At 35.1% G+C, this 25,463-nt stretch overlaps 1 protein-coding gene across 3 annotated transcripts in view; it reads right to left on the bottom strand.

Moving 5' to 3' along the window:
* EXOC6 (exocyst complex component 6) overlaps positions 1 to 25,463 on the bottom strand; it is a 190,025-nt gene that overhangs the window by 91,393 nt on the left and 73,169 nt on the right. For all 3 annotated transcript variants that reach the window (XM_061402816.1, XM_061402815.1, XM_061402817.1), the window contains exons 10-16: positions 24,131 to 24,177; positions 23,890 to 24,010; positions 22,329 to 22,400; positions 17,343 to 17,440; positions 14,724 to 14,829; positions 9,103 to 9,212; positions 364 to 475 (exon numbers count right to left, since the gene is read on the bottom strand). In XM_061402816.1, coding sequence (XP_061258800.1) covers positions 364 to 475; positions 9,103 to 9,212; positions 14,724 to 14,829; positions 17,343 to 17,440; positions 22,329 to 22,400; positions 23,890 to 24,010; positions 24,131 to 24,177 — 666 coding nt within the window. The remainder of the gene's footprint in view (positions 1 to 363; positions 476 to 9,102; positions 9,213 to 14,723; positions 14,830 to 17,342; positions 17,441 to 22,328; positions 22,401 to 23,889; positions 24,011 to 24,130; positions 24,178 to 25,463) is intronic.

Genomic DNA, 25,463 nt, shown 5'->3' with positions numbered 1-25,463 from the left:
GCTTATGAATGCTATCATTAAAAAAAATAGTCTATCAATTAATTTAAAATAACTTTTCAAGATACTTTTTCAGATTTTATACATTCACAAAGTTAAAAAAGAGTATTTTCACTTCATGTAAAGTCTGACAAACATAAATCTCCATATATCTTCTAACATCTTCAACTACCCACTATTCTCCATGTAAACCCTTTTCCCTCATATCACTTGAATTTACAATGAGACTTTTGTTTTAAAACAAATCCACTTCTATCAATAAATTTAAAATGAAAAGTTAGTTTTATAGGATGATGTTCAGCAATAAATTTATAATAATTGTTTCATACAATGAAACATTTAGCTATAAATATCTTTTTAACCTACCTCTGTCAAACCTATATGAGGTTTTTTAATAAGATTCAGTAAACAGCTACTCAAAGTTCTGGTCAGCAGCAGATTTGTAGATTTTCTAAGCATATCATCTATTTCTGTTGAGCTAAAAACAAAGGTTGATATCATTAAGCTTTCCACAAGGGTTATAGTTAGTTTCCTAAATAATTTAATGCAATTTACTAAAGTAACTTGCTCCAATTTTTTAATATTGTTATATGAATTACAATCATTCATATTTATTAACTCACATATTTCAATTCAACTTAGTTTCATAAAAAGGATACTTGCCATAAATGAAAATGTTCATTTATAGAAAAATTTAATTGTATTCAATTAACTGTTACAGTAAAACCATAGGGTACTTAGTATAAGGAAATAAAACTTCTTAAATTATGACTCCACTGTGTGACAGCCAATGACACTTTATATATGTGTATATAAAGACACTTTATATACACTATAGTTAAAATTATTTTTAAAATACAAATTGATGTGAACTGTCTGGATATAATTAACTGCTAGATTCAATTTTAATATAACTAAGCTATCCATTTCCACTGAGTTTCTTTTTTTAAAGATTTAAAGAAATTAACTGCCTTACACTAGTTTTAATTTGGGAGAGGGAGGAACTAACCTTATGTTTTTAGCATCCTAAACATTGCTAAAAAAGGACTAAAAGGACTATTTTCTTCTAACCACTAGGCCTTTAAGTAAATAATGATATATATTTTTGGTATACAGCCTCATAACCAAAACAATTAAGCTGTGTCCTAGATCAAGTTTTCACAGTCTTAGCACTACTGACATACATATAGGCTAGACAGTTCTTTGTTGTAGGGCTGTCTTGTACCATTGAAAGATGTGTAGCAGCATCCCTGGCCTCCATCCGCCTGATGCAGGTAGCATTCTTTCCCCTAGTCGTGACAACCCAAAATGTCTCTAGATGGTATCAGATATACCTTGGGGGAAAAAACTGCCCCAACTGAGACTCACTGACTCAAATACAGTCTAACATTTTAATTTTAGCACCCTTTTACTTTTTATTAAAATATTACTCTTACAAATCTATGAAGCACAAATATTTACTAGTTAATATTTATTTTAAATATGCAAATAGAGCATGATTTGATAAATCACAGGTAATTTTCACTACTATCCTAATGTTCTCCATTTTAATGCAGGTATTCTTCAATTTCTGCCAACTCTAATTCTGGCAGACCTGAGGAGACTATGTCTCTCTGATTCTTTTTATCTAAAGCCAAGACTGCCCAGGCAATGTATATAATTTCAGTAGGGTTTCAGGGTTACACAGCAGCAAACTAACAGAAAACTCTAATCTATCAATAGTGTCCCTAGAACAAGCAACGTACTCACGCTGATAAAAAGGAGGTGGTTGCCAACTCCTCTGGTTTCTTTTCTGACACACTCAAAATTATGCTTAAAGACACCCTGTATAGCATCCTTTTCAGATGAAAAGTTATCCATGACAGATAATGTCTTTTATTTCCCCTGAACTTCCTTGAATGCTGAATCAATACGTATTTTTCTTCCATAAGTAAAAGCAGAGAAAGAAAACCTATCAGCACCTATGTCCTATTGGTACTGGTAAGATTTACCCAACAATCACCAGGATTTCCCCCACAAGGCTTTTATCCTAACTGAGCCAATTTTTCCCTTAACTCCTTGTCTTTTGAGATTATAACTTGTACTCTTCCTAATTTTTAAATAGCATTTCACAGTAATTAAATCTTAATATACAATAAATCTCCTAAATTATGCTACAGCTTAACCTTTTATGAAAGCTGAAAATTTCTTAAAGGTCATATTAGATCCAGATGTTTCCTCTGCAACCAAATAACGGAGACTTTGGAGTTTCTTCATGAAGTCATTTCATCACTGGCCCTGCTTTTATTCACATATAAAAAGAAACCCAAACATTTTTACTATAAGAGCTCTAAAGCATCTTCTTGTTCTAAAAATTTAACTGCAAAATGTTTAAACATAATAAAAGAGCTTTAAACACACAAAGTTATTTTCTATAACTCTTTTACTGACAAATTAAAAAAAAAAGGCAACGCCAGTAGCTCAATTTTAGGTCACAGATATAAATTTTTTAAATAAAAATACATGTCAGAAAGCTGATAATCAAGAATAAATTTATATACTTTCATATTAACTATGCTGTTTCTGTATTCTGAGGTAGTTATTACTTCATTAACAAAATGAAAATAGACAATGTACTTAGTAAAGCTAATTTTTTAAAAACGTAAGCATAAATGCCTTGCAAGATGAATAACACAGTATCAGAGTTAATGAGAACTGAATACTGAAGTAACAAAATGACAATATTTTTATCAAGGAGAGAAGGAAAAACTAGACAATGTTTCCTGCTGTAGCATTAATATACAACATTTACCTTTTAGAATACTTGGAGTTCATAGGTAAAAAGAATCAGAACTGAAGGGGAAGTAGGGAAGCTTTTGGGAAAATTACACATAATATTGTGACTAATGGCTTTTATCTTTGGTATTACAAATGCTGTAAAAAAATCAAATAACAATAGAAATCCACTGCCTCTCCTCTGTAAAGAAACAAAATAAAAGTTAATTCTAAGATGCTAAATTTCTATACTTCCTACCAATTAACAATATCTTAACTAAGTATCAGTCCTGTATTTCAGGAATCAACAGATTAGATTAGATAATAAAAAATACTTGTCAGGATATACATATTATACATGATACCCAGTGTTAAAGTAATATATATTTAAAGGAAAAATGAGGGGGACCAGTTTATAAATTCAGGATTGCAGCTTCAAGAATAATTCTACAATATAACATTTGAGCCAAGTTGTAGGATGACTGTTGAGATACTCCTTTTTTCTCCTTTTCACTTGCATACTTTACCCCAAAGTAAAAAATGAATGTATACATCGTTGTTTTCAAAGGTAACTATAACCAGAATCAATTTGAGTGTATATAAACAAAGTTAAGTCCACCCAAGTGTAAGTCAAATTCTTTTTTGTCCCTTAACTTTGTCATCTAATTATTCATAAATACTCTAATTTTAGGGCCCCTAAACACTTTTTTGAGTGTGTGTGTATGTGTGTGTGCAATGCCTTTCTATTAATTATACTGAATGAGTTTTACTAGATAATTCTTATATGGATAATTTCATACATGCATTTAAGATAAAGACAAATCTGATATGCACAGATTTATCATAAATACCACAAAAGCGCCATCTACCAAGAGCATGATTAAAACAAAAAAACCAAAGAATATTAAAAAACCCAAAGAATATCTAAAATCATGATATTAAATTGATAAAAATTCACTTTATACATGGAAAATTATTCATATGAAACAATTCAGGTGAATCAAAGACAGTTATAAATTGTGCAAACTCAGGAGTGCAATAAAAATCTCTGAATCAAACAATGTAGCTGATGGCATTCAGTTAATGAATATAAAATAATGCTAAACAGTCCATCTAAAGTCAATCCGGAATCATGATCTGTTGTTATGGTATCAGTGAAAATGAAAGTGAAAAGTCACTCAGTCGTGTCTGACTCTTTGTGACCCCATGAACTACACAGTCCTGGGGACTTCAGGGACTATATATCTCCTCCTGGAGAAGGGAAAGGCTACCCATTCCAGTCTTCTGGCCTGGAGAATGGACTATACAGTCCATGGAATTCTCCAGGCCAGAAGAATGGAATGGGTAGCCTTTCCCTTCTCCAGGAGATCTTCCCAACCCAGGGATTGAATCCAGGTCTCCTACATTGCAGGCGGATTCTTTAACAGCTGAGCCACAAGGGAAGCCCCATGGTATCAGAATCACTACCAAATTGATTATATATTTCTAAAAATAGCTTGTTAACTACACTGATTCATAAAATGTGTGACTTGTGATATTGACAACGAGAGAAATTTGCATAGATAATTATCTTTTATAGCATGAAACATTTCTCATTGACATTCTGAATCTCTACTACAAAGTGATGTGTGGGAAAAAAAGACATATCAAATGATATGACAAAAACAAGGAAATCACTAGATATGAAAGAATCATTTGATTTGAGCAATCAAAATATATGTTTTGTAATACACTTTGTGTTTTGAATTAAAATAGTAAATGCAAACATTTTGTTAGCATTTTGTTATATGAAGTTCTTTCTATCCCCAAATAGTGAATTGGGAGTTGAAATGCAAGTTTTTTATAGTCTTCATTCTGGAACAAATTCACATGACAGACAGTAAAGCTAATAGGTGATTTAGTTATTATAATTTAGGTTTTCAAGTTCAAAAGATAGCACAAAAAAATCTGAGAATGTAACACTATATTGTTTTAGTCGCTAAGTCGTGTCCACCTCTTTGTGACCCCATGGACCGTAGCCTACCAGGCTTCTCTGTTCATGCAATTTCCCAAGCAAGAATACTGGAGTGGGTCGCCATTTCCTTTTCCATAGGATCTTCCTGACCCAGGGATCGAACCCGCATCTCCTGTGGCTCCTGCACTGGCAGGCAGATTCTTTACCACTGAGCTACCAGGGAAACCCAGTGCTCTTTTTAGATATTTTAGATATTTAGATATATAGTGTATATAAGTCAGATGGTTCAGTGGTAAACAATCTGCCTGCCAATGCAGGAGCTGAAGGAGATGTAGGTTCGACCCCTGGGTTAAGAAGATCCCCTGGAAAAGGAAATGGCAACCCACTCCAGCATTCTTGCTGGGATAATCCCATGGACAGAGGAGCCTGGCAGGCTACAGTCCATGTGGTAGGTAGCAAGAGTCAGACACGACTGAGTGACTGAACATACATGCAGGTATATATGTCAAACCCAATCTCCCAATTCATCCCACCCCCCACTCTGCCAGTGGTAACCATAACTTTGTTTTGTAATCTGTGCCTGTATTTCAGCTTTGCAAGTAAGCTCATCTGAATTATTTTTCTAGATTCCATACATAAGCAGTGTTGTATGGTATTTGTCTTTCTTTTTCTGACTTACTTCACTCTGTATGACAGTTTCTAGGACCATCCATGTTGCTGCAAATGCCACTGCTTTCTTCCTTTTATGGCTGAGTAATATTTCATTATATATATGCACCGTATCTTCTTTATCCACTCCTCTGTTGATGGACATTTAGGTTACTTCCATGTCCTGACTATTGTAAATAATATTCCTAAACACTTTTTATATGTTTGTTCCTTTTCACCACTACTGATTCTGACTACTTCAAGTCTTTCTTCATCTGTCTTGAGCCACTGCCTTTATCAATTCAACATGACTATTTCTTCATCCCCTCCAAACTACCATACACATTGAGGCCAGAGTAAACTTTCTAAAATATTCCTCCAGTCATGTCATTTTTTAGTTTAAAATACTTCAACAGTTCCCCAAAGCCTGCAAATAAAATATAAACACTCCCAGCTCTAGTCCCACATCTGATACTGTAGTAATCCATCCTGTTTTATGCCTTATGTGCCTACCATGCGCCAAGCTACACTGAGTGCTCTATATACATACATCACTTCATTTAATTCTTAAAATAAACTATGAGTTATTTCTCTCATTTTATAAATGAGGAAACTACAATTTGATTGCCCAAGGTCCTACTACAGTGTGTCAGCATCAAGACTCAAACTAAGATGTAAGTCTGAAGCTTATGTTCTTAACTACTACACTATACTGCCTCTTTTAGATTAGAACTTTTAAATGGAAAAATAAAAGGAAAAAAATAGGTATAAATTTTGGCAGCTCTCAGACCATTAGAGCTCCACTATTGAAAACTACCATTGTAAAAAAGTTTGTAAAAAGTTTGTCATTCTGTTTCAATGAATACTCATTTGTATCCATTGTTTTCCAATGCTGAATGATAACAGTGTGTTATGTTGTACAGTTCAGAGAATACGTTACTTCTAGTTAGTTTTATGATTGCAGTTATAAGCTAATGTCTTTAAAACATATCTTTAGAAACTACAGTATGAGAGGCTAGTAGAGTATGATGAGGCAGTGGTTCTTAGAGCACATCAGAATCCCCCAGAGAACCTGAGTAAAGCCAAGGGTCCCATCCTCAGTTTCTAATTCAGTAGGTCTGCTGCTGCTGCTGCTGCTGCTGCTAAGTCACTTCAGTCGTGTCCGACTCTGTGCGACCCCATGGACAGCAGCCCACCAGGCTCCCCCATTCCTGGGATTCTCCAGGCAAGAACACTGGAGTGGGTTGCCATTTCCTTCTCCAATGCATGAAAGTGAAAAGTGAAAGTGAAGTCGCTCAGTCGTGTCCAAATCTTAGTGACCCCATGGACTGCAGCCCACCAGGCTCCTCCATCCATGGGATTTTCCAGGCGAGAGTACTGGGGTGGGGCGTCATTGCCTTCTCCACCAGTAGGTCTAAGGTTGCATTTCCAGCATTTTCCCATGTGATGCTAAGGCTGCTGGTCTGGGGACTATACTTTGAGAGTCATTGGCTTGTGAGAAACACACACTACAGAGTGCTATGTATTAGGTATTTGTATTCCTTTCCTTTCCTTTGCTCTCTAACTCATATTCTCTCAGAACAAAAATTAAGAAATCTTTTAAAGAATCCCTATGCACAAAAAAAAAGCAGTATGAAACCTAAAATCAGGTAACTCTTTTACCCTGGCAGAACACACATTTTATTTACTATTTATTTACACATTGTTTAAATCCAAAATAGTGGTAGCTTACCATAAGAGACACACATACAACAAGAAAAAAACAACTGTCATTGGCCTCACTGTTTTGGCCTGAAAAATACCTATTTATTTGAACTGCCTTCATGCCTTTTTATGACTTAAAATTCAGAAGAGGTCCATACTGAAAATGATTATGGCTATTAATTATATGAATTCAGAAAAGTGGATTTCAAAAAGGAAGACATGAAAGCTAGCATCACCACTCTCTCCTCCAGAGCATTCCCAATTACAAATATATTATATGACTATAATGCAGGGTCCATCTAGGTAGCCAGATATTTTCACTAATTTGGGAGTCAAAAGAACTGCTCCTTTATGACACATCTCATACTAGCTGGGTCATTCTGGATGAGGATGATATAGCCTCTTTGAGTCTCAGTTTCCTTATGTGCAAAACAAGGATATCACATTTCCCATATCTATAAATGTTGGGTATTGCCTTCATCACACCAGTTAAACGGTATTCTCTTTCCTATATAATTAATTTGGTTATAGGAACCAATAGATGCTTGTTGCTCTCCATTACTGAGCATGATACCAATTTGCTATTGCATTCTTTAGGTAGATATAGTGGCTCAGATGGTAAAGAATCTGCCTACAATGCAGGAGAACAGGTTCAATCTCTGGGTCAGGAAGATCCTCTGGAGAAGGGAATGGCAACCCCACTACAGTATTCTCACCTGGAGAACCCCATGGACAGAGGACGCTGGTGGGCTCTGTACTGTAGTACATGGGGTCGCAAAGATTTGGACACGACTTAGTAACACTTTCATAGCATTATTTATTAATTCTCACTGATTTTGTTTGAATCTTCACTTTAAGCCTACTCAAGTAAAAACTATTAAGAATATTAGCTTTTTGACAAGTCAGTGAAATAAAGGAATATTATTTAGCCATTGGTAACCTGAGCAAGAGAGAAACTAAAATAAATAAGATCTAAACAACTAGAGAAAAAATAGAAGAGATACTGGTAAAACAGATTTAACAACAAACATAAGGTGAGAACTTTATTTAGTCCCTGATTCAAAAATACTAGCTAAAAACAGACATTTGGGTGACAATTTAGAAAATACTGATATGGGCTAGAGAACAGATACTATGGAATAGTATTAATTTTGTTAAGTGTGTTAAACAATGAAATGTCCTTATTGTTTTTAGAAACACCTAAGTAGTGAGGGATAAAATGCCATTATTTCTAGAGTTTGATTTAAAATAATTCAGCAAATAAAACAGCTTATTATGGAAAAAGCGTTTATTATGGTTAAATCAAAATGCTGAAAATACAGGAGTTTCTTTTCCTATTACCTCTACTTTTATATATATTTGAAGATTTACATAATGAAATGTCAAAAAATATGTACCATCAAATTTATATCAACCTAACCCTAAATGTCCGGAGAAGGCAATGGCACCCCACCCTAGTACTCTTGCCTACAAAATCCCATGGACGGAGGAGCCTGGTAGGCTGCAGTCCATGAGGTCGCTAAGAGTCGGACACGACTGAGCGACTTCACTTTGACTTTTCACTTTCATGCATTGGAGAAGGAAATGGCAACCCACTCCAGTGTTCTTGCCTGGAGAATCCCAGGGACGGGGGAGCCTGGTGGGCTGCCATCTATGGGGTCGCACAGAGTCGGACATGACTGAAGCGACTAAAAAAAAAAAACCCTAAATGCCACTAAAATGGGCTTGCCTGGTGGCTTAGATGATTAAGAATCTGCATGCAATGTGGGAGACCTGGGTTCAATCCCTGGGTTGGGAACATCCCCTGGAGAAGGGAATGGCAACCCATTCCAGTATTCTTGCCTGGAGAATTCCATGGACAGAGGAGCCTGGCGGGCTACAGTCTATGGGGTCAGACACAACTGAACAACTAAAACTTTCCTTCTACTAAAATATATAAGCCTTCCAACAAGGTACTAGTCCAATAAAGAGTCATGGCCTATAAACCAAATAATGTTTCACAAAAATAGCTTTGAAAAAGATACATTTCTCATTAGTAAACTTACCTCCGGTGTAGTGACTCTGAAAATTTAAGGCTGGCATAAATAAATTCTTTAACTTGAATATACATATGAGGCACTGACTGAGACATGGGCAATTTCTTTGGGAAAGGTTGCTGTTGGAAGAAAAAAGAAGTTGATATTATTTCTGAAATTTTAGAAAAAGATATCCTAAACACCTCAAAAATGTAAAAATTAAATTTACTTCACATCTGAATTAATAGTTAATACCTACATTTTAAAGTCTACTGTTATATTTCAATGTTATTTTTTAGATTTTAAGGAGAACCAAAATATTTCTGAAGAAAAAATATGGCAATTTATCTGTTTCTTAAATCATATTATCAGACTTCTAACAAGCACAGAAAGCAGATAACAATACCTCTACGTGTTCTGATGATAAGTATCCTACAGAAGATACATAACTACCTGTTTCTTTGCAGCCATAATACAAGAGTCAGTTTGTTGTGAAAGTTATGGGCCAGGTTCCTGGCTTAGTGTCATCAAATAATTCTAAGACTCCCTTCATTTGTTTGAATTGATGTCAATTCAAGAAGGTACCCATTTCATTCCATAACTCTTAGAATACCTTACAGCAGCTTTCTGGCCTGTATACCATCAAACACCAGAATGCAGCTAATGGTTTACAGTGTGCTTCTTGGTTAAAATGCCTTAACAGCCAACATCCACTAGCAAATTCTCAGCCCTAAAAGGTAAAACTCTTGAGGATTTTTACTAAGAGCCCTCTATTTACACTTTATGAAATCTAATCTTTACTTTTATCTTCACATGAATTGCAACTTAGTTTACATCATTGAAAGTACTCTCACCAAGGTCACCAATGACCTAGTAAATGTTAAATCCATGTGAAATGCCGGGCTGGATGAAGCACAAGCTGGAATCAAGACTGCCAGGAGATATATCAATAACCTCAGATATGCAGATGACACCACCCTAATGGCAGAAGGTGAAGAAGAGCTAACAAGCCTCTTGATGAAAGTGAAAGAGGAGAGTGAAAAAGTTGTCTTAAAACTCAACATTCAGAAAACTAAGATCATCTGGTCCCATCACTTCATGGCAAACAGATGGGGAAACAATGGAAACAGTGAGAGACTTTATTTTGGGGGGCTCCAAAATCACTGCACGTGGCAACTGCATCCATGAAATTAAAAGACACTTGCTCCTTGGAGGGAAAGCTATGACCAACCTAGACAGCATATTAAAAAGCAGAGACATTACTTTGCCAACAAAGGTCCATCTAGTCAAAGCTATGGTTTTCCAGTAGTCATGTACGGATGTGAGATCTGAACTATAAAGAAGGCTGAGCACTGAAGAATCGATGCTTTTGAACTGCAGTGTTGGAGAAGACTCTTCAGAGTCCCTTGGACTGTCAGGAGATCCAACCAGTCCATCCTAAAGAAAATCAGTCCTGAATATTCACTGAAAGAACTGATGCTGAAGCTGAAACTCCTAATACTTTGGCCTTGGAAAAGCTCCTGATGCTGGAAAAGATTGAAAGCAGGAGGAGAAGGGGACGACACAGGATGAGAAGGTTGGATGGCATCACCGGCTTGATGGACATGAGTTTGAGCGAGGAGAAGGGGACGACACAGGATGAGATGGTTGGATGGCATCACCGGCTTGATGGACATGAGTTTGAGCAAGCTCCGGGAGTTGGTGATGGACAGGGAGCCCTGGCATGCTGCAGTCCATGGGGTCGCAAAGAGTTGAATATGACTGAGTGAGTGAACTGAACTGAATTGAACGAACTTTTCGTGTTAACTGATTTATCTGAAGAGTCTGACACAATGGGCCTCCTGCTTCTTAAATGACCTTTCCTTTTTTGGTATCTGTGACCTATACTGGTTTTCCTTTTATTTCTCTACCTTCTCTATATCTCCTCCTCTAGGTATGGTTCTATCCTATACCTTCTTTTCTTCTTACCATACATACTGTTTTTGGATAATCTCACCTACTCTCATCATGTGAGAGCCAATATCTCCCAAATCCACAATCTCGGCCCAATCTTTCTCCTGAAGTCCAAATGTGTGTATTAAGATACCACTGAACACGTCCATTTAGCTGTAACATTTGAGACATTCTCAACAGATCTCAAAGTGAAATAATCATCCCTTCTTTCTAAATCTGCTACTCTTTTATTTCCTATATTAGTGAATGCTTCCACCATCCAATGCAGAACCCTGGCTAGCATACTTGCCCCTCTATCTTCATCATCCCAAATAAGCAAATGATAATCAACTTCTGTCATTCTTATCTCTTAAATATCTCAAATCAAATTCCACAGCTATAACTCCCACTCAGGTCACCAATTTCTCTTGCCAAAATTACCAAAACAATCCCCAAGCTAGTCTCCCCACCTTACTCTTCTCCTATCCATTCTCCACACACTAGTCACAGAGATCTTTCTAAAACACAAATCCGATTAAGTATTTACTACTTGAAGACTGGGGGTGACTTCCTATAGCTGTCAGAGTAAAGGCTAAACTTCCTAACACTGTATAGAAGGTCTATTTATAGTCTGGCTGTTTCTACTTCATTTTTTGATCTTTATCTCTTGTACTTTATTACCTTGCCACTGATACTTTATACTACAGAATTACAGCTTTTTTTCCATTCTACTTGTTTTAATCCTTAGCATGGTCAACTTCTATGAATTGTAATTTCCCATTTATTTTATCTATTCCTCTCTTGGCTACAAGTTCCTTGACAGTAGAGATGGAAAAACTAGCACATGGCACAGTGTCCATTAAACAGGAGGTAAATGATAAAGCCATAAATGAACATTTATTCTTAGGTACCTCCAGCAAAAAGCAGCTTACAAAAAGTTGGTAGTAAAGACATTTGCAGAGAGCAGTCTCTCTAAAACTGGTAAGTTCAACCTTTCCAAATGTAGGGACTAAATTAGGAGGACTACAAAAATCAAGTAAAGAGCTGCCATTCTTTAAAATCACTTTATAAACATGGAAGAGATAACTCACTTTCAATTAATGCTTTGCACAATAATTGAACAATATTAACTACTTCAAAGACATTTCAATAAGAATTTATTTTAATGACATTAAAGATAAAATGACTATGTTCTTATTTTAGCCAAAGGGTACTAGTTAAATTAGCACAGCTATCTGCAAAAATAGATATTTTTGCATGTATGTTCAGTCTTACTTTTCTCACTTGGTATTTCCACTGAAAATAGTAACTCAAGTTATTTGAAAGATAATTTTATATCTTTTAAAACTATTTTAATTGAAAATTATACTTAAGTTAGGAAAAAATAAGTATATACACAAACAACCAAGAGACTACTACAAAATAAGTTATGGGATTTCTAAGTTACCACATTTAAATTTTCCATGTGGCTTCTGCCTTAGTGATAGTTCTTTTAATGACAAATAATACACAAACCAATGAATACAATTCCTAACAAATTTAATCCTAAAATACCGTGGGATATACCCTACAAGCAAAGCCAAATATCCTTTTAACTATGAATCCATTTAGAATAGTTCAGTATAATTAGTAGAGATATTAGAGATTATTTAATTCAAAATTCTCATTAGACAAATAAGGCACAAATGCCCAAACAGGGTAAGTCACTCGCCCATAGTAAGCCACAGACAGATCCGGCACATGAATCCAGACCAAATCCAGTGCTATTTTTGCTGTTGTTTAGTCACTAAGCCATGTCCAACTCTTTTTTTTGGGGGGGGGGGATTTTTTTTTTAAATTTTATTTTATTTTTAAACTTTACATAATTGTATTAGTTTTGCCAAATATCAAAATGAATCCGCCACAGGTATACATGTGTTCCCCATCCTGAACCCTCCCCCTCCTCCCTCCCCATACCATCCCTCTGGGTCGTCCCAGTGTCTTTTGTGACCCCATAGGCTGCAGCCTGCCAGGCTCCCCTGTCCATTGGATTTCCCAGGCAAGAATCCTGGAGTAGATTGCATTTTCCTTCTCCATAGGATCTTCCTAACCCAGGGAACAGACCTGTGTCTCCTGCATTGGCAGGTGGATTCTTTATCACTGAGCCACCAGAGAAGCCTAGTGTTCTCTTTACAGATGCTATATCCTGAACACATTTATTACCAATAACTAAAACTAAACCAAGCCATGAGACAAAGCATATTCTTATAATATTTCCTGACAAGGATCTTTGATTGGGGCTTCAAAAATACAGAAATAGAATAATTAATCTGGTCTTCTGTGTGTATTTAGAATACAATTAGGTATATGCAATGGCAGCATTAGCTATAATCTAAAAGCTATGCATTTAATTAATTGGTCCTAAATTTAGTGACTGTTACACATAATTTGGAACCAGTCTGTTGTTCCATGTCCAGTTCTAACCGTTTTATAGGGTCGCAGAGTTGGACACAACTGAGCGACTGAACTGAAAACATAATTTGAAGCTGGAGCTCCAATACTCCGGCCACCTGATGCGAAGAACTGACTCACTGGAAAAGACTCTGAAGCTGGAAAAGACTGAAGGCAAGAGGAGAAGGGGATGACAGAGAATGAGATGCTTGGATGGCATCACTGACTTGAGGGACATGAGTTTGAGCAAGCTCCAGGAGCTGATGATAGACAGGGAAGCCTGAAGTGCTGCAGTCCCTGGGGTCACAAAGAGTCAGACACAACTGAGCAATTGAACTGAAATGACACATAATTTGCTTTGTCTATGTATAAATGAATATAACACAGAATTTTAATAAAAATTTATTATATTTACATAAAAATTTACAGTCACAATTCACACAACTCACTGAGAATTCACTCTTGTTCATTATGAAGGGATAAAAATATAGAAAAGAACTAAATTATAAAGTGTTGGAAAAATAACAAAAAAGATTAAGGGAAAATATCAAGAATGAGGAGAACTAAAAAGGTGATATGAGCAGGAAATATGATATCCTTTTCTCATAAGATCTAATTCTACCCAGAGATACTGGATTGGTACAAGCATGTGTGTTTTTGTGTGCATGCACACACACGGGCAATCAGGTATATTTACAGAATATTCTAATGCTGGAAGAAATTTCAGTATTTCAGCATTTCAGCAAAAGAAATTTCCTTTCTCTATCCTATCTTTGGTTCACATCCTAATTCCAAAAATATACATTCTTACTTCAGAAAAAAATCCAGATGACTATTACCTTCATACACCTCTTACTGAACCAAGACAAACTTTTTTACATGAGTACGTTTCTAGAAAAAAAAAATTAAAATTAAGATCTTTCACAGTAATGCAAATTTCATAGAAATTCTCTCTTTCCCTACAAAATTCTCTTATTCCTATAATCTACTCAACATGTTTAATTTGGAACCCACCCAACATTTGTAACACCTGCTCTGGGAATCCACCTAACATTTGGGACAACTGCTCCTAGTAGCCCCAGGAAAAGTCCCTTCTTAACCTCACCAAAATAACAGTAGTAGTAACATAATCTTTAAAAGTTAACAAAAACATAATTAATTTTCTCAAATAACACAACAGTAACAACAAAAGCCTCAAAAGAAGCTATTCTCACAATGTCAGGTTAATATAATGTATTACTGATTAATTTATTTTGAAGAAAATTCTTGAAGTAAGAACAAAGTTGTACCTTTTCAAGGTCTGGATCTTGAAAGGGAAATTTACTTATGATTGCTCTATATTCTTCTTCACTAACAATAGGGATGGGGCTATAATTATCTTCTTCAAAAATGTCCCTGTTAAGAAAGAAGACAGAATTGAAAATTTAATATTAGAAAATACACCAATAGAGTGCTATAGAACAATAAGAAAACCCAATAATTACAAAATAATTTTTTGTTTGTCAGTTAAGGGTATAAATAGGAAAACAGTGCCTAATCACTCAGAATTCTAAAATCCAGTATCAAATAAGTGTCTTTCAAAATTAACGTGTGATCCTCTTTCTACCTGTTTATTTTACATCCTTCAGTACTTCAATTCCTTAGAACAGTTCCCAACATGATATAGTCTGAATGAACTAACTACAACTAAAAATGAGTTGAAGAGTATCCCAGTCATATTTCTTAACAGGAACAACTCTCAAGTTCCATGTCTTTTGTGTTCTCTTTCCAACTAGATCATAAGCTCCTTGAAGATGAAAACAATGTCTTCCATTTGTCTGTCTCTCACAATGCTGTACTTAGAAAAGCAGCTTTTACACTTAGTAAGGCAGACACATTTACTACTCACCAAACATCTATGTGCTTTCCTTGCAAACAGGCAGTCATATGACTAGTTTCAGCCACTGGACTGTGAACACAAGCTACATGTGTTGCTTTAAGTCTAAAGCATTTATGAGCTAACTGTGTGATCCTCTGTCCCATGGTGACAGGAGAGACCCCCCAGGTCGAGAAAGTAGAATCACAGATGGCAAAAGCCTGAGTCGTGGACTACTAGACCCACTATAAACTTCTGTGTGAGAAATAAAATGCCTATGTTTATCCAATGAGATTTTGTGTACTTTTGTTAGTAGCTTAACTCAGCCTTACTAATATACCTGCTGTCCAATCAACTTCTTTATAATCAATAATTCAGTCTGATTAGTATTTCTTGAGCACCTATTATGTGCTAGTCTCTGGGCTAACTATAATGAAAACTCTCTACCCCCATGAAGATAAAAGCAAGATCTTTGTTCTCAAGCCTAATAGCAGAGAGAGATATGCAAACAGATTATGTTTATAATGATGTTATGCAGACAATAAATGAGGTACAAGTTTCAGATATAGGACAAAGGAAAAAAGCAACTAACTTTAACAGACTAGGTGGGGGATATCTCATGAGAAGTTTTACAGAGAAGCTATGGGCTGTGTAGGGGTTTTACAGATAAAACGAAACACTTCTAATGAGATTATGGGAGAATAGCATTTCCAAAGGATGGACCATAACATGCAAAAACATAAGGCATGAAAAAGTACGACTGTGGGGAGGGGCTGAATAAAACCACAAGTATGCAGTTTTACTGGAGTATAAAGTATGCAAGGGACATGGTTTAAAATAAGGCTGGGCAGGTGGACAAACTGAGACCCAGATTTTATCCTATAGGCAATGGAATATCATCTGAGGTTTTAGGCAGAGGAATATGATAGGAAGAATTTCACATAGTAGGAGGAAAAACAAAGAAAAAGACAATAATGAACAGAGAGAGGCCAGGTAGAAAGATTGAATGATCCAAATAAAGAGCGATGAGGATTTGAATTAAAGCTGTATTTGTGGAGGCAGAAAGGGAGTGGCAGAAACAGTTTTTAAGAAGTAGAATAGATGGGACTTACAAACTAAATGAGGATTATGAGGGAAAGTATAATCCTAACGAATCTGTGGTTTCTAGATAAGGAAAATGGACAAATGATATATATCTCACCTCATCACAGACATCTGCAGAGGTAAGGAACATAAGAGAAGGATATGGTTTGGGCAGTACATAATGAATATCTAATTGATAAATGGCTCTGGCATCTTAATGAGAGGCTGGAAATAAGTAATGTACCTGTGGTGCAGCCATTGTGGAAAACAGAATAGAGGTTCCTCAAAATTATTTACCATATAATCCAGCAATTCCACTTCTGGGTATATGCCCAAAAGAACTGAAACAGGGACCCAAACAGATAACTGTTTGTCAGAGTTCACAGTGGCATTATTCATCAATTGTCAAAAGGTGAAAACAACCCAAATATCCATAAGTAGATGAATGGATAAATAAAACATGATACACACAATGGAGTATTATTTAGCCTTGAAAAAGGAATGATATTCTGACACATACTACTACACCATGGATAAACCTTAAAGACATTATGCTTAGTGAAATAAACCAGACCAAAAAAACCAAACAAATTCAGACACAAAACCCAAACAATGTACAAACTACTTATATAAAGTAACTATAGTCAAATTCAAAGACAAAGTAGAATGGTGATTTCCGGGATGAACCAGAAGAAAAAGAGGTTGGGAAGGACTGTTTAATTGGTACAGAGTTTCAGTTTAGGAAGATAAGAAAGTTCTGGAGATGAACAGTGGTGATGGTTTCAACAGTGTGAACATAATGTCACTGAACTATACATTCATAAAAGGTTAAAATGGTCAATTTTAAGTTACACATATTTTACCACAATAAAAATATAATTATAAGCAATTTTATTGCTAAATGCAAAAACAATTACTTCATAATTTGGCAATTTTTTTCTTACATTAAGGTACCATGGCTTAGACTAACCTGAAAACTCCAGCCCATTTCTTAAGCAATGTTTCATTGTATTGATCTCTTATTTCAAATAAAAGGTCAAAAAGTCGATTCACTGGAAAACCATAACCCTAAAACACACACACACAAAGCAGATATACAAGTAAAATAATTAAAGATATTCATTTTTAAAAGTTCAGAATACTAGAGAACTGTTTGAAGTGATCACTATATCAAATTGTATGCCATCTCAATAGTATGAAAAAAAGATGTCCTTTTGCCTTTCTACTAAGTTGCACCAGTTAAAAAAAGAGTCTAGAAAGTTTTATGAAGCTGGAATTATTTTTCCATTTCTTCTCTCTCTTTTCAGTCTGGATTACATTGTTAACCTTAAAAAGTATTACAAGTCAGAATTGAAGGAAAAGTTCAAGATTACTGATCCACATAACTGCGTCTTGGGAAGCAGTCTCTAAATAAGATAGAAGAAAAAAAGAGAATACATGCTGTCTGAAACACTGTACTTTCAATTCAACGCTGACTTTGTGGTACAGGGAAAAATGATCAAATAGACACTCCAAAATTTTATTCCTTTGCAACTCCAAATCCACTGAAATCAAAACCATATTAGGACCAAACATTTCTGCTCACATCAGAGTTGTCCCTCTTCCCCTTCAAGGCTCACCTCTTCATCTTTGGTCTTGATCCTATCTCTTCCTGAAGGAACTGATCCATGGATCAGCTACTCACTCTATTGCATTTTTAACTTCCACTACCTCCTTTCTCTTCACTAAATAAACTTGCTAAATTGCCTCCCATCTTTAAAACAAGAACAACTAAAGGAAACAAAAAAGTCCTCCTACAATTTTCTGTGCCCTGCAGCTGCCTCCTCTGTCCTTCCCTAGCCAAACCTACTACAATCTAATTCCCACCCCTATTCCTTTGTTGAAACTGCTGTCAATAATATCATGGAGTATCTCCTAAATAATTCTATGATCTCTCATTCTATCTTACTTCTGTTTCTTCTGCTTTTAACACCACTCTCTCTTTGTTCTCCTTTTATCTATGAGAAATCCTTCTGGATTCTTTTTCCTTCTATCTCCATCCTTCAATTTTTTCTTCTAGCTCTCTAGGGCAATTTCAAGTCAATTGACTTCAAACACTACGTTCACTGACCATTCTCAATCTGTATCTCTAGCTAGACCTCTATAAATTCTAAATATTTAATTCCAACAGCTATTAGACATCTCCAGTCCACCAACAAGCACATTAAACTCATATCTTCCTACTAAACCAAGTGTTCTTCCTACTTCCTATTCCTGTTAATAGTTCTATCATCAATCCAATTTCTCAGGAAAGAAAACTAAATGTCATCTGCTACTGCTGCTGCTGCTAAGTCGCTTCAGTCGTGTCTGACTCTGTGCGACCCCAGAGACGGCAGCCCACCAGGCTCCTCTGTCCCTGGGATTCTCCAGGCAAGAACACTGGAGTGGTTGCCATTTCCTTCTCCAATGCATGAAAGTGAAAAGTGAAAGTGAAGTCGCTCAGTTGTCTAAATGCCCCCAAAACAAATATCTAACCACTCATCAGATTCTTTTGATTTTACCTCCTTTACAAATTTCATTCAAACCTATCATTTTTCTCCATCATCTACTACCTTTCTTTCTTCAGAAATCTTTCCAGTACCACTGTTTTATTTTAGGTCCTTAACATCCCCTGCCTAGATCACTGTAAAAGCTTTCTAAACTGAAATTCCAACCATCTGTCTCTCTCAACTCACTCTATTGCCAATTCATAAAATTATCATCTAAAAGTGCAAAGCTGATCATACCATTCCCCTAGAGGAGGCTTACTAAAGCCTCACAAAACATGCCACAATCTGGCTAAAACTACCTAATCAGCTTTTATTACCACTCTCTACCCTTCTTTGCTTACATTTAAACATTACAATTTCTAACATCACAAAGCTGGTCAGCCAGTTTCATGCCCATCATACTATTTGTTGTTGTCATTCAGTTGCCAAGTCCTGTCCTACTCTTCGTGACCCTATGGACTGCAGCACACCAGGCTTCCCTATCCTTCACCATCTCTCAGAGTTTGCCTAAGTTCATGTCCACTGAATCAGTGATGTCATCCAACCATCTCATTCCCTGTCGCCCTCTTCTCCTTCTGCCTTCAATCCTTCCCAGCATCAGGGTCTTTTCCAATGAGTCAGCTGTTTGCATCAGGGGGCCAAAGTACACCATACTATACTATGGTGAGACAGTATAGTCAGTTACCTATAACTGACACACGCTATTTGCCTGTCATTAATGCCTCTTCCTTCATATCTACTTGCTGAACTCACATTTCCTTCAAAATCCAGCTCACATTTCAACTTTCCGTATAACCCTTCCCAACTCCTGGAATCAAAGTTATCATTCTATCTTCCAAGAGCCCAAAGTTCTTTAATATATTACTAAATTAGTATGTCTTATTATACATCTTATTTGTTTACAACTGAATTTCTTAAATCCAAGAATCTTTATGTCCCTATTGTTATACTGATTTATATATCTATATTATCTAGCTGTTAGCACATAGCAGGTGTTCAAAAAAGGTTAATGAATGAATTGATAAATGCTTGCTTTTCATTTGCTTAATAGGCAATAAGCAGAACTATGAACATGCTATGTTGTGTTTTGATTTTTCACTTTATTGTTTAGTTAGCTTTGTTTTAGGTGATGAAATAGTAACATTTTAAAAAGAAAAATTCCCTTAGGATGGTAAAGTACCAATTTTTAAAATGAACTATTGTGCAATATGCTTTAAGATTAATTAGAAAAGATCATTCTTAATTCTCTCAACTTTTCAATTACTAAGTACAACTTAAAAAGCCAGCATTTATTTAATTCAATGTAAGATCTACCTAATAATCAGCTTGTCAATTTACAGCAAAATGAAAATATGGCATGATTTCTAAATAAGCAAGAACTGATTTGTTTTCCTCAACTTTATTTCAAAGCAGTAAGATCAGAAAGGTATATTTACAATCCATCAATGTTACTTTTTTAATGCCTCTGTAACCTGAATATTGCCTACTACTCTTTGATTCTCTGCAGAGTTCCTTGGAACCATACCAAATACTTAATCTAAAACCGAAATCTACAGTTGTACTCAAAATGCCAATTCAAGAACAGTCTGTACGGTTTTTAAAAGAGAGATAAAGAGTTTACACCAGAATATAAATCAATGCTGCTACTGATATCAATCAATGCTGCTATTGTTATCAAAAACAAAAACCAACTGAGCTAAATTTTGTACTTTAGTGACGTAGTTGATCTACATTCTGACAGAAATTTCTTTTCATTATTGATCCATAACAAACAATTTGTTGACCTGGGGTCCCCAGACCATATTTTGAGTAGCAATGCTTTGAGTAAATAAGGACAGCAAAACTCCAAGTTACTTAAAAATAGTCCCCAAATATTAAGGCAGTCTTTAATAAAACTTACTAAAGTTTTTTTGCAGAGAGATCAGTATTACAGGTACATTAGTCACAAAATTTATGAAAGAAAAAAAGTCCCAAATTATTCTGGTTTTATAAGCTGTAAAAACTAATGAAGATATAAGGCAATAAAATAATTTACTAAATGAGCTTGTGATATTATCTCCTTAGGTTTAAGAATAAAATAGATAACTATTATTCTAGGATGGACTCCTGTGATAAAACAAATAGTTTAGCATTTCCTAAAAGTAAAGGTCACTCAGTTGTATCCAACTCTTTGCGACCCCATGGATTATACAGTCCATGGAATTCTCCAGGACAGCATACTGGAGTGGGTAGCCTTTCCCTTCTCCATGGGGATCTTCCTAACCCAGGGATCGAACCCAAGTCTCCCACATTACAGGCAGATTCTTTACCAACTAAGGCACAAGGGAAGCCCCAGCATTTCCTAAAGCACTTTATATGAACCTCTACATCGAAAAGATACTCTAAGGGAAAAAAAAGATTTAAGAGTCAGATATGTTGGGAAAATGCTACATAATCACCTTACCTTTGGAAATGTATGCTATAAACTTGCTTCTAGCAGAAAAATCTCTTTTACTTCACTCCGCATTTTCTAAACATTTTTGACCATACAACTAGTATCACACTTTGGAAAACGTTGGTCTATATTTCACAAAAAGTTATTCCAGCTGTAACAATCCCATAAATTTAAGCATGGTTGAAAACTTATCAACCAATCAAACATCTATCAATCAATCAAACATCAAAAATCCCACAAGTTTAAGCATGAAAACTTCATCAATTCTTTATTATCTGTGATCAAAAATGAGGGACAAGTTCAAAACTTTGATATTGATAACCACAAAGACAATGAGTTTTCAGACAATTCAGTTTTAATCTTATGTTAAAAAGAAAAAAACTCCAAAATGCAAAGTAAAGTGATCTGCTTACAGTCATAGCACACTTGAAATTAGGAAGGAAATGAGTACATACAGCTTTCAAACTAGCGTTTATTTTCATATATCGCATCACATTTAAAACTCAAAACAATTCTGAAAACTAGTAATTAATAAATTCACTTTCACAAATGAGGATCTGAAGTTCAGAAAACTTGTAAGCATACAATTAGTCAACAGCAAAAGCTGAACATAAACTCGGGTCTTTGTGATTCCACAGCTCACGTTCACTCTCCTCAGGCAGAACTTTAATATTCTAATTTCTAGTTCAGGGTTTTTCCCATTACATTTGTACTTTTTTTTAACTGCAAAAATACTATATCTACTCCAAGAGAATGACCAATATTTTAAAAGATGGTAATATTCCCTGATCTCTGTCCAAGCTTCATAATCAGGAAAGCAGTAGTATGAAAAGTTCTAAGTGATAGGAGAATATCAATACATAAGTAAACATTTGATTATTGCTAATTTACTACCATTAAGCCACAATACAAGAAATGAGTATGGTCTACACTATATTTTGAATAGTTTTATGTGCTCAAATAGCCATTAACTGAATATCAGATTATCACCCACCTGTAGAGTATCTGCAAATATTACAATGAGATTCTTCAGCTCCAGAACAAGATCAGGATCGGTGCAATAAGACTGGGAGAATGAAGGGTAAGTGGGGGTAGAAACACAAACAAACACACACACACACACACCAGAGTCACTTGGTTAAAAATTAAGAAATAAAACTTGAAAATTTTTCCTTAAATTTGCTTGACTTACAATAAATTTCAAGTCTTGATTATCAGATTCACATTTGACTTCCTCTATTCACTAAAAAATTATTAGGGAAAGATCATGACATGACAAACCACTTTAGGTACTATATGAAAAGAAATTTTCCTGAAATTTGCACACACTTACTTTGGTCAAAGCAATGATGCTTGTATTTCCAAAAAAGTCTTTAGATTTTAAAGAACTAGTTATTTCAAATTGAAAAAATGGTTTATATTTCTACTTTTCAATTATTTATTTATTCTATTATAAAAGAGATGCAATCAATTATATTTTTCTAAGTGACAATTTAAGTATTTTCTTAGTAATCCATCAAAGGAAAATAATTAATTTCAAAAGGATAGTGAAATTCACTCGTGCTCCCTTAATAGCATTTAGTAAGATTGTAAATATGATATATTGCATTTAATATAATATGATTTCATACACGATGTCATGAAATCAATAGGGAGCATACTTCAATATTACATATTCTTAGCTGGTCAGAATATAAACCATGATAAAATATAATGTTCTTTATTATATATAATAGAAAAAGTTGTAGTTCATTGGACAAATAGTGTACCCAGAATCTATGTCCCTGATAAGTAAAAATAAAATGTATTTATAATCTAAGTATCACTTAAATTAATAATCTTTCTTCAAAATATTTTCAATCTCTATTCTCAATAACAAAATTTTAAATAATAGATTATAAAATTTTAAGTTTGGGGAGATTTTACTGAAGGCAAACTTCCAAAACTATCTTAAGAAAAAGTGCACACTAAGAAATTATTAATTTCATTAGTCCTTATAACATAATTTTTACTTCCACAAAAGGCATATTATAAAAATATTTTATCATTTTACCCTTCTTCATAAAAAAGTTTTCATTACCTAAAGACTCACTACTCCAAATGAGTTTAAATTTTGACAACTGCACATTATTTTTAGGACATTTATAAGTGTACTACTGCAAATAAGCTATAAACATTCAAGAACAAGTTCTATTGAGTTTTAATGGTGGAGTTTGTTTTGGAAACAAAGAATGTGGAATGATAATTAAAAACCCTTTCTTCATGGTGCTTTTCAGTGATCTAATGAAGAGGTCAGTTGAGACTAATGAGAACAGCATAATTCTCCATCTTCTATAATGCTGGACTGAAAGTGTCTTCAGAAGCCCCAGTCAGTTGCAAAATCACAGCTCAATATTACCACACAAACAAAAGCCTAACATTACTGCCTCCAAATCTGACAATTTTCAAAAAAATGTAGAACTAATGAAGGTACAACTTTCTTTTGACACTATCCAATTCATAAGTTCTTGAAGTAACTGAATTAAAAATTTAGTAACATAAATTATCTAACTTACTGAATGAGCTCTAAGGACAGCAATTATCTTTGAGAGGGCCATGTTCCAAAGTTCATCAGTGTATGCCCTGGTTACTAATCCTTGGGTCACATGTAAAATGTGATCTTCCACCACAAAGAACCTAAAAACAGCAATTGCAAAATAACGAGTTGAAACAAAATTCAAACCTAAATAGAAAATAATTAGTTTTGACATTTAACACAGTATCAAAATAATATTTGTTGCCATATTAGATACATACCCTACAATTTGAGTGAAATATCTTCTATAGCCATCAACTGTTTCATGCTGTAAATGAAAAATAAAAATCAATTTAAAACAATAGATATCAGTAACATAAAAGTAGCTGCAAATCAGTACAACATTTGTTAACAAATATTTATTGAGAGTCTACTATAAGCATATATTTTAAGGCACAAGGGATACACTGGTAAATAACAAAAAGTCCTTACCCTCATGGAATTTGCATTCAAAAAGAGACAAAATAAGCAAATTAAAAAGTCAGAACCTTCGTCTCAGTAAGCTAATTCAATCCACTATCATCTCTCACTAGTCCTATTACATCATTCTCCTACCTAGCCTTCCAAGCTTTCAGGCTTGTTTCCTCAGTCTATTCTCCAGACAGCTGCCAGAACAATACTTTTCAAAATTAATCAAATAAATACATCGTTTCCTAAACACCTTCTAATGATTTTTTTATCTGATTCATAATAAAAGTCAAATTCCTCTGAAATGGTCTACAATTTCCTATTGTTCATAATTTTAACAAAAAGAAAATATTTGATTATTTGAATTTCGTAAGAGCTTATTACATAAAATATTTCAATTAAGTTCAAATATTGTATTTTATTTCATGAAAGTGATCAAAATTTTCAAACATCTGGATTTTTTTTCAGGGAGGAGGCTGTTATTACACTTTTGGCTTAAAAATACTATGATCAGGGAATAGAGTCTACATGACACAAAAGTTGGATATGTCTTGATACCTGCTTTATAACATAGTATGTTGTCACATTTTACAGTGCTCAATATGTACTCTTAAAAAGTGTTTTTATAGGTGTGAAACAGAATTCTTTTTTTTTTTTTTTTTTTGGCTGTGCTGCATGGCTTCTGGGATCTTAGTTCCTCAATCAGGGATCAAACTGGGCCCATGGCAGTGAAAGTACTGAGTCTTAACCACCGGACCACCAGTCTATTCAGTTCAGTTCAGGTCAGTCACTCAGTCAGGTCCAACTCTTGGCGACCCCATGAACAGCAGCATGTCAGGCCTCCCTGTCCATCACCAACTCCCAGAGTTCACCCAGACTCGTGTCCATTGAGTCGGTGATGCCATCCAACCATCTCATCCTCTGTCATCCCCTTCGCCTCCTGCCCTTAATCTTTCCCAGCATCAGGGTCTTTTCAAATGAGTCACCTCTTAGCATGAGGTGGCCAAAGTACTGGAGCTTCAGCTTCAACATCAGTCTTTCCAATGAACACCCAGGCCTGATCTCCTTTAGGATGGACTAGTTGGATCTCCTTGTAGTCCAAGGGACTCTCAAGAGTCTTCTCCAACACCACAGTTCAAAAGCATC

The sequence above is a fragment of the Bos javanicus genome, chromosome 26 (genome assembly GCF_032452875.1).
Source record: "Bos javanicus breed banteng chromosome 26, ARS-OSU_banteng_1.0, whole genome shotgun sequence".
Taxonomy (NCBI): Eukaryota; Metazoa; Chordata; class Mammalia; order Artiodactyla; family Bovidae; genus Bos; species Bos javanicus.
This window is presented reverse-complemented; position numbering and strand designations above follow the sequence as displayed.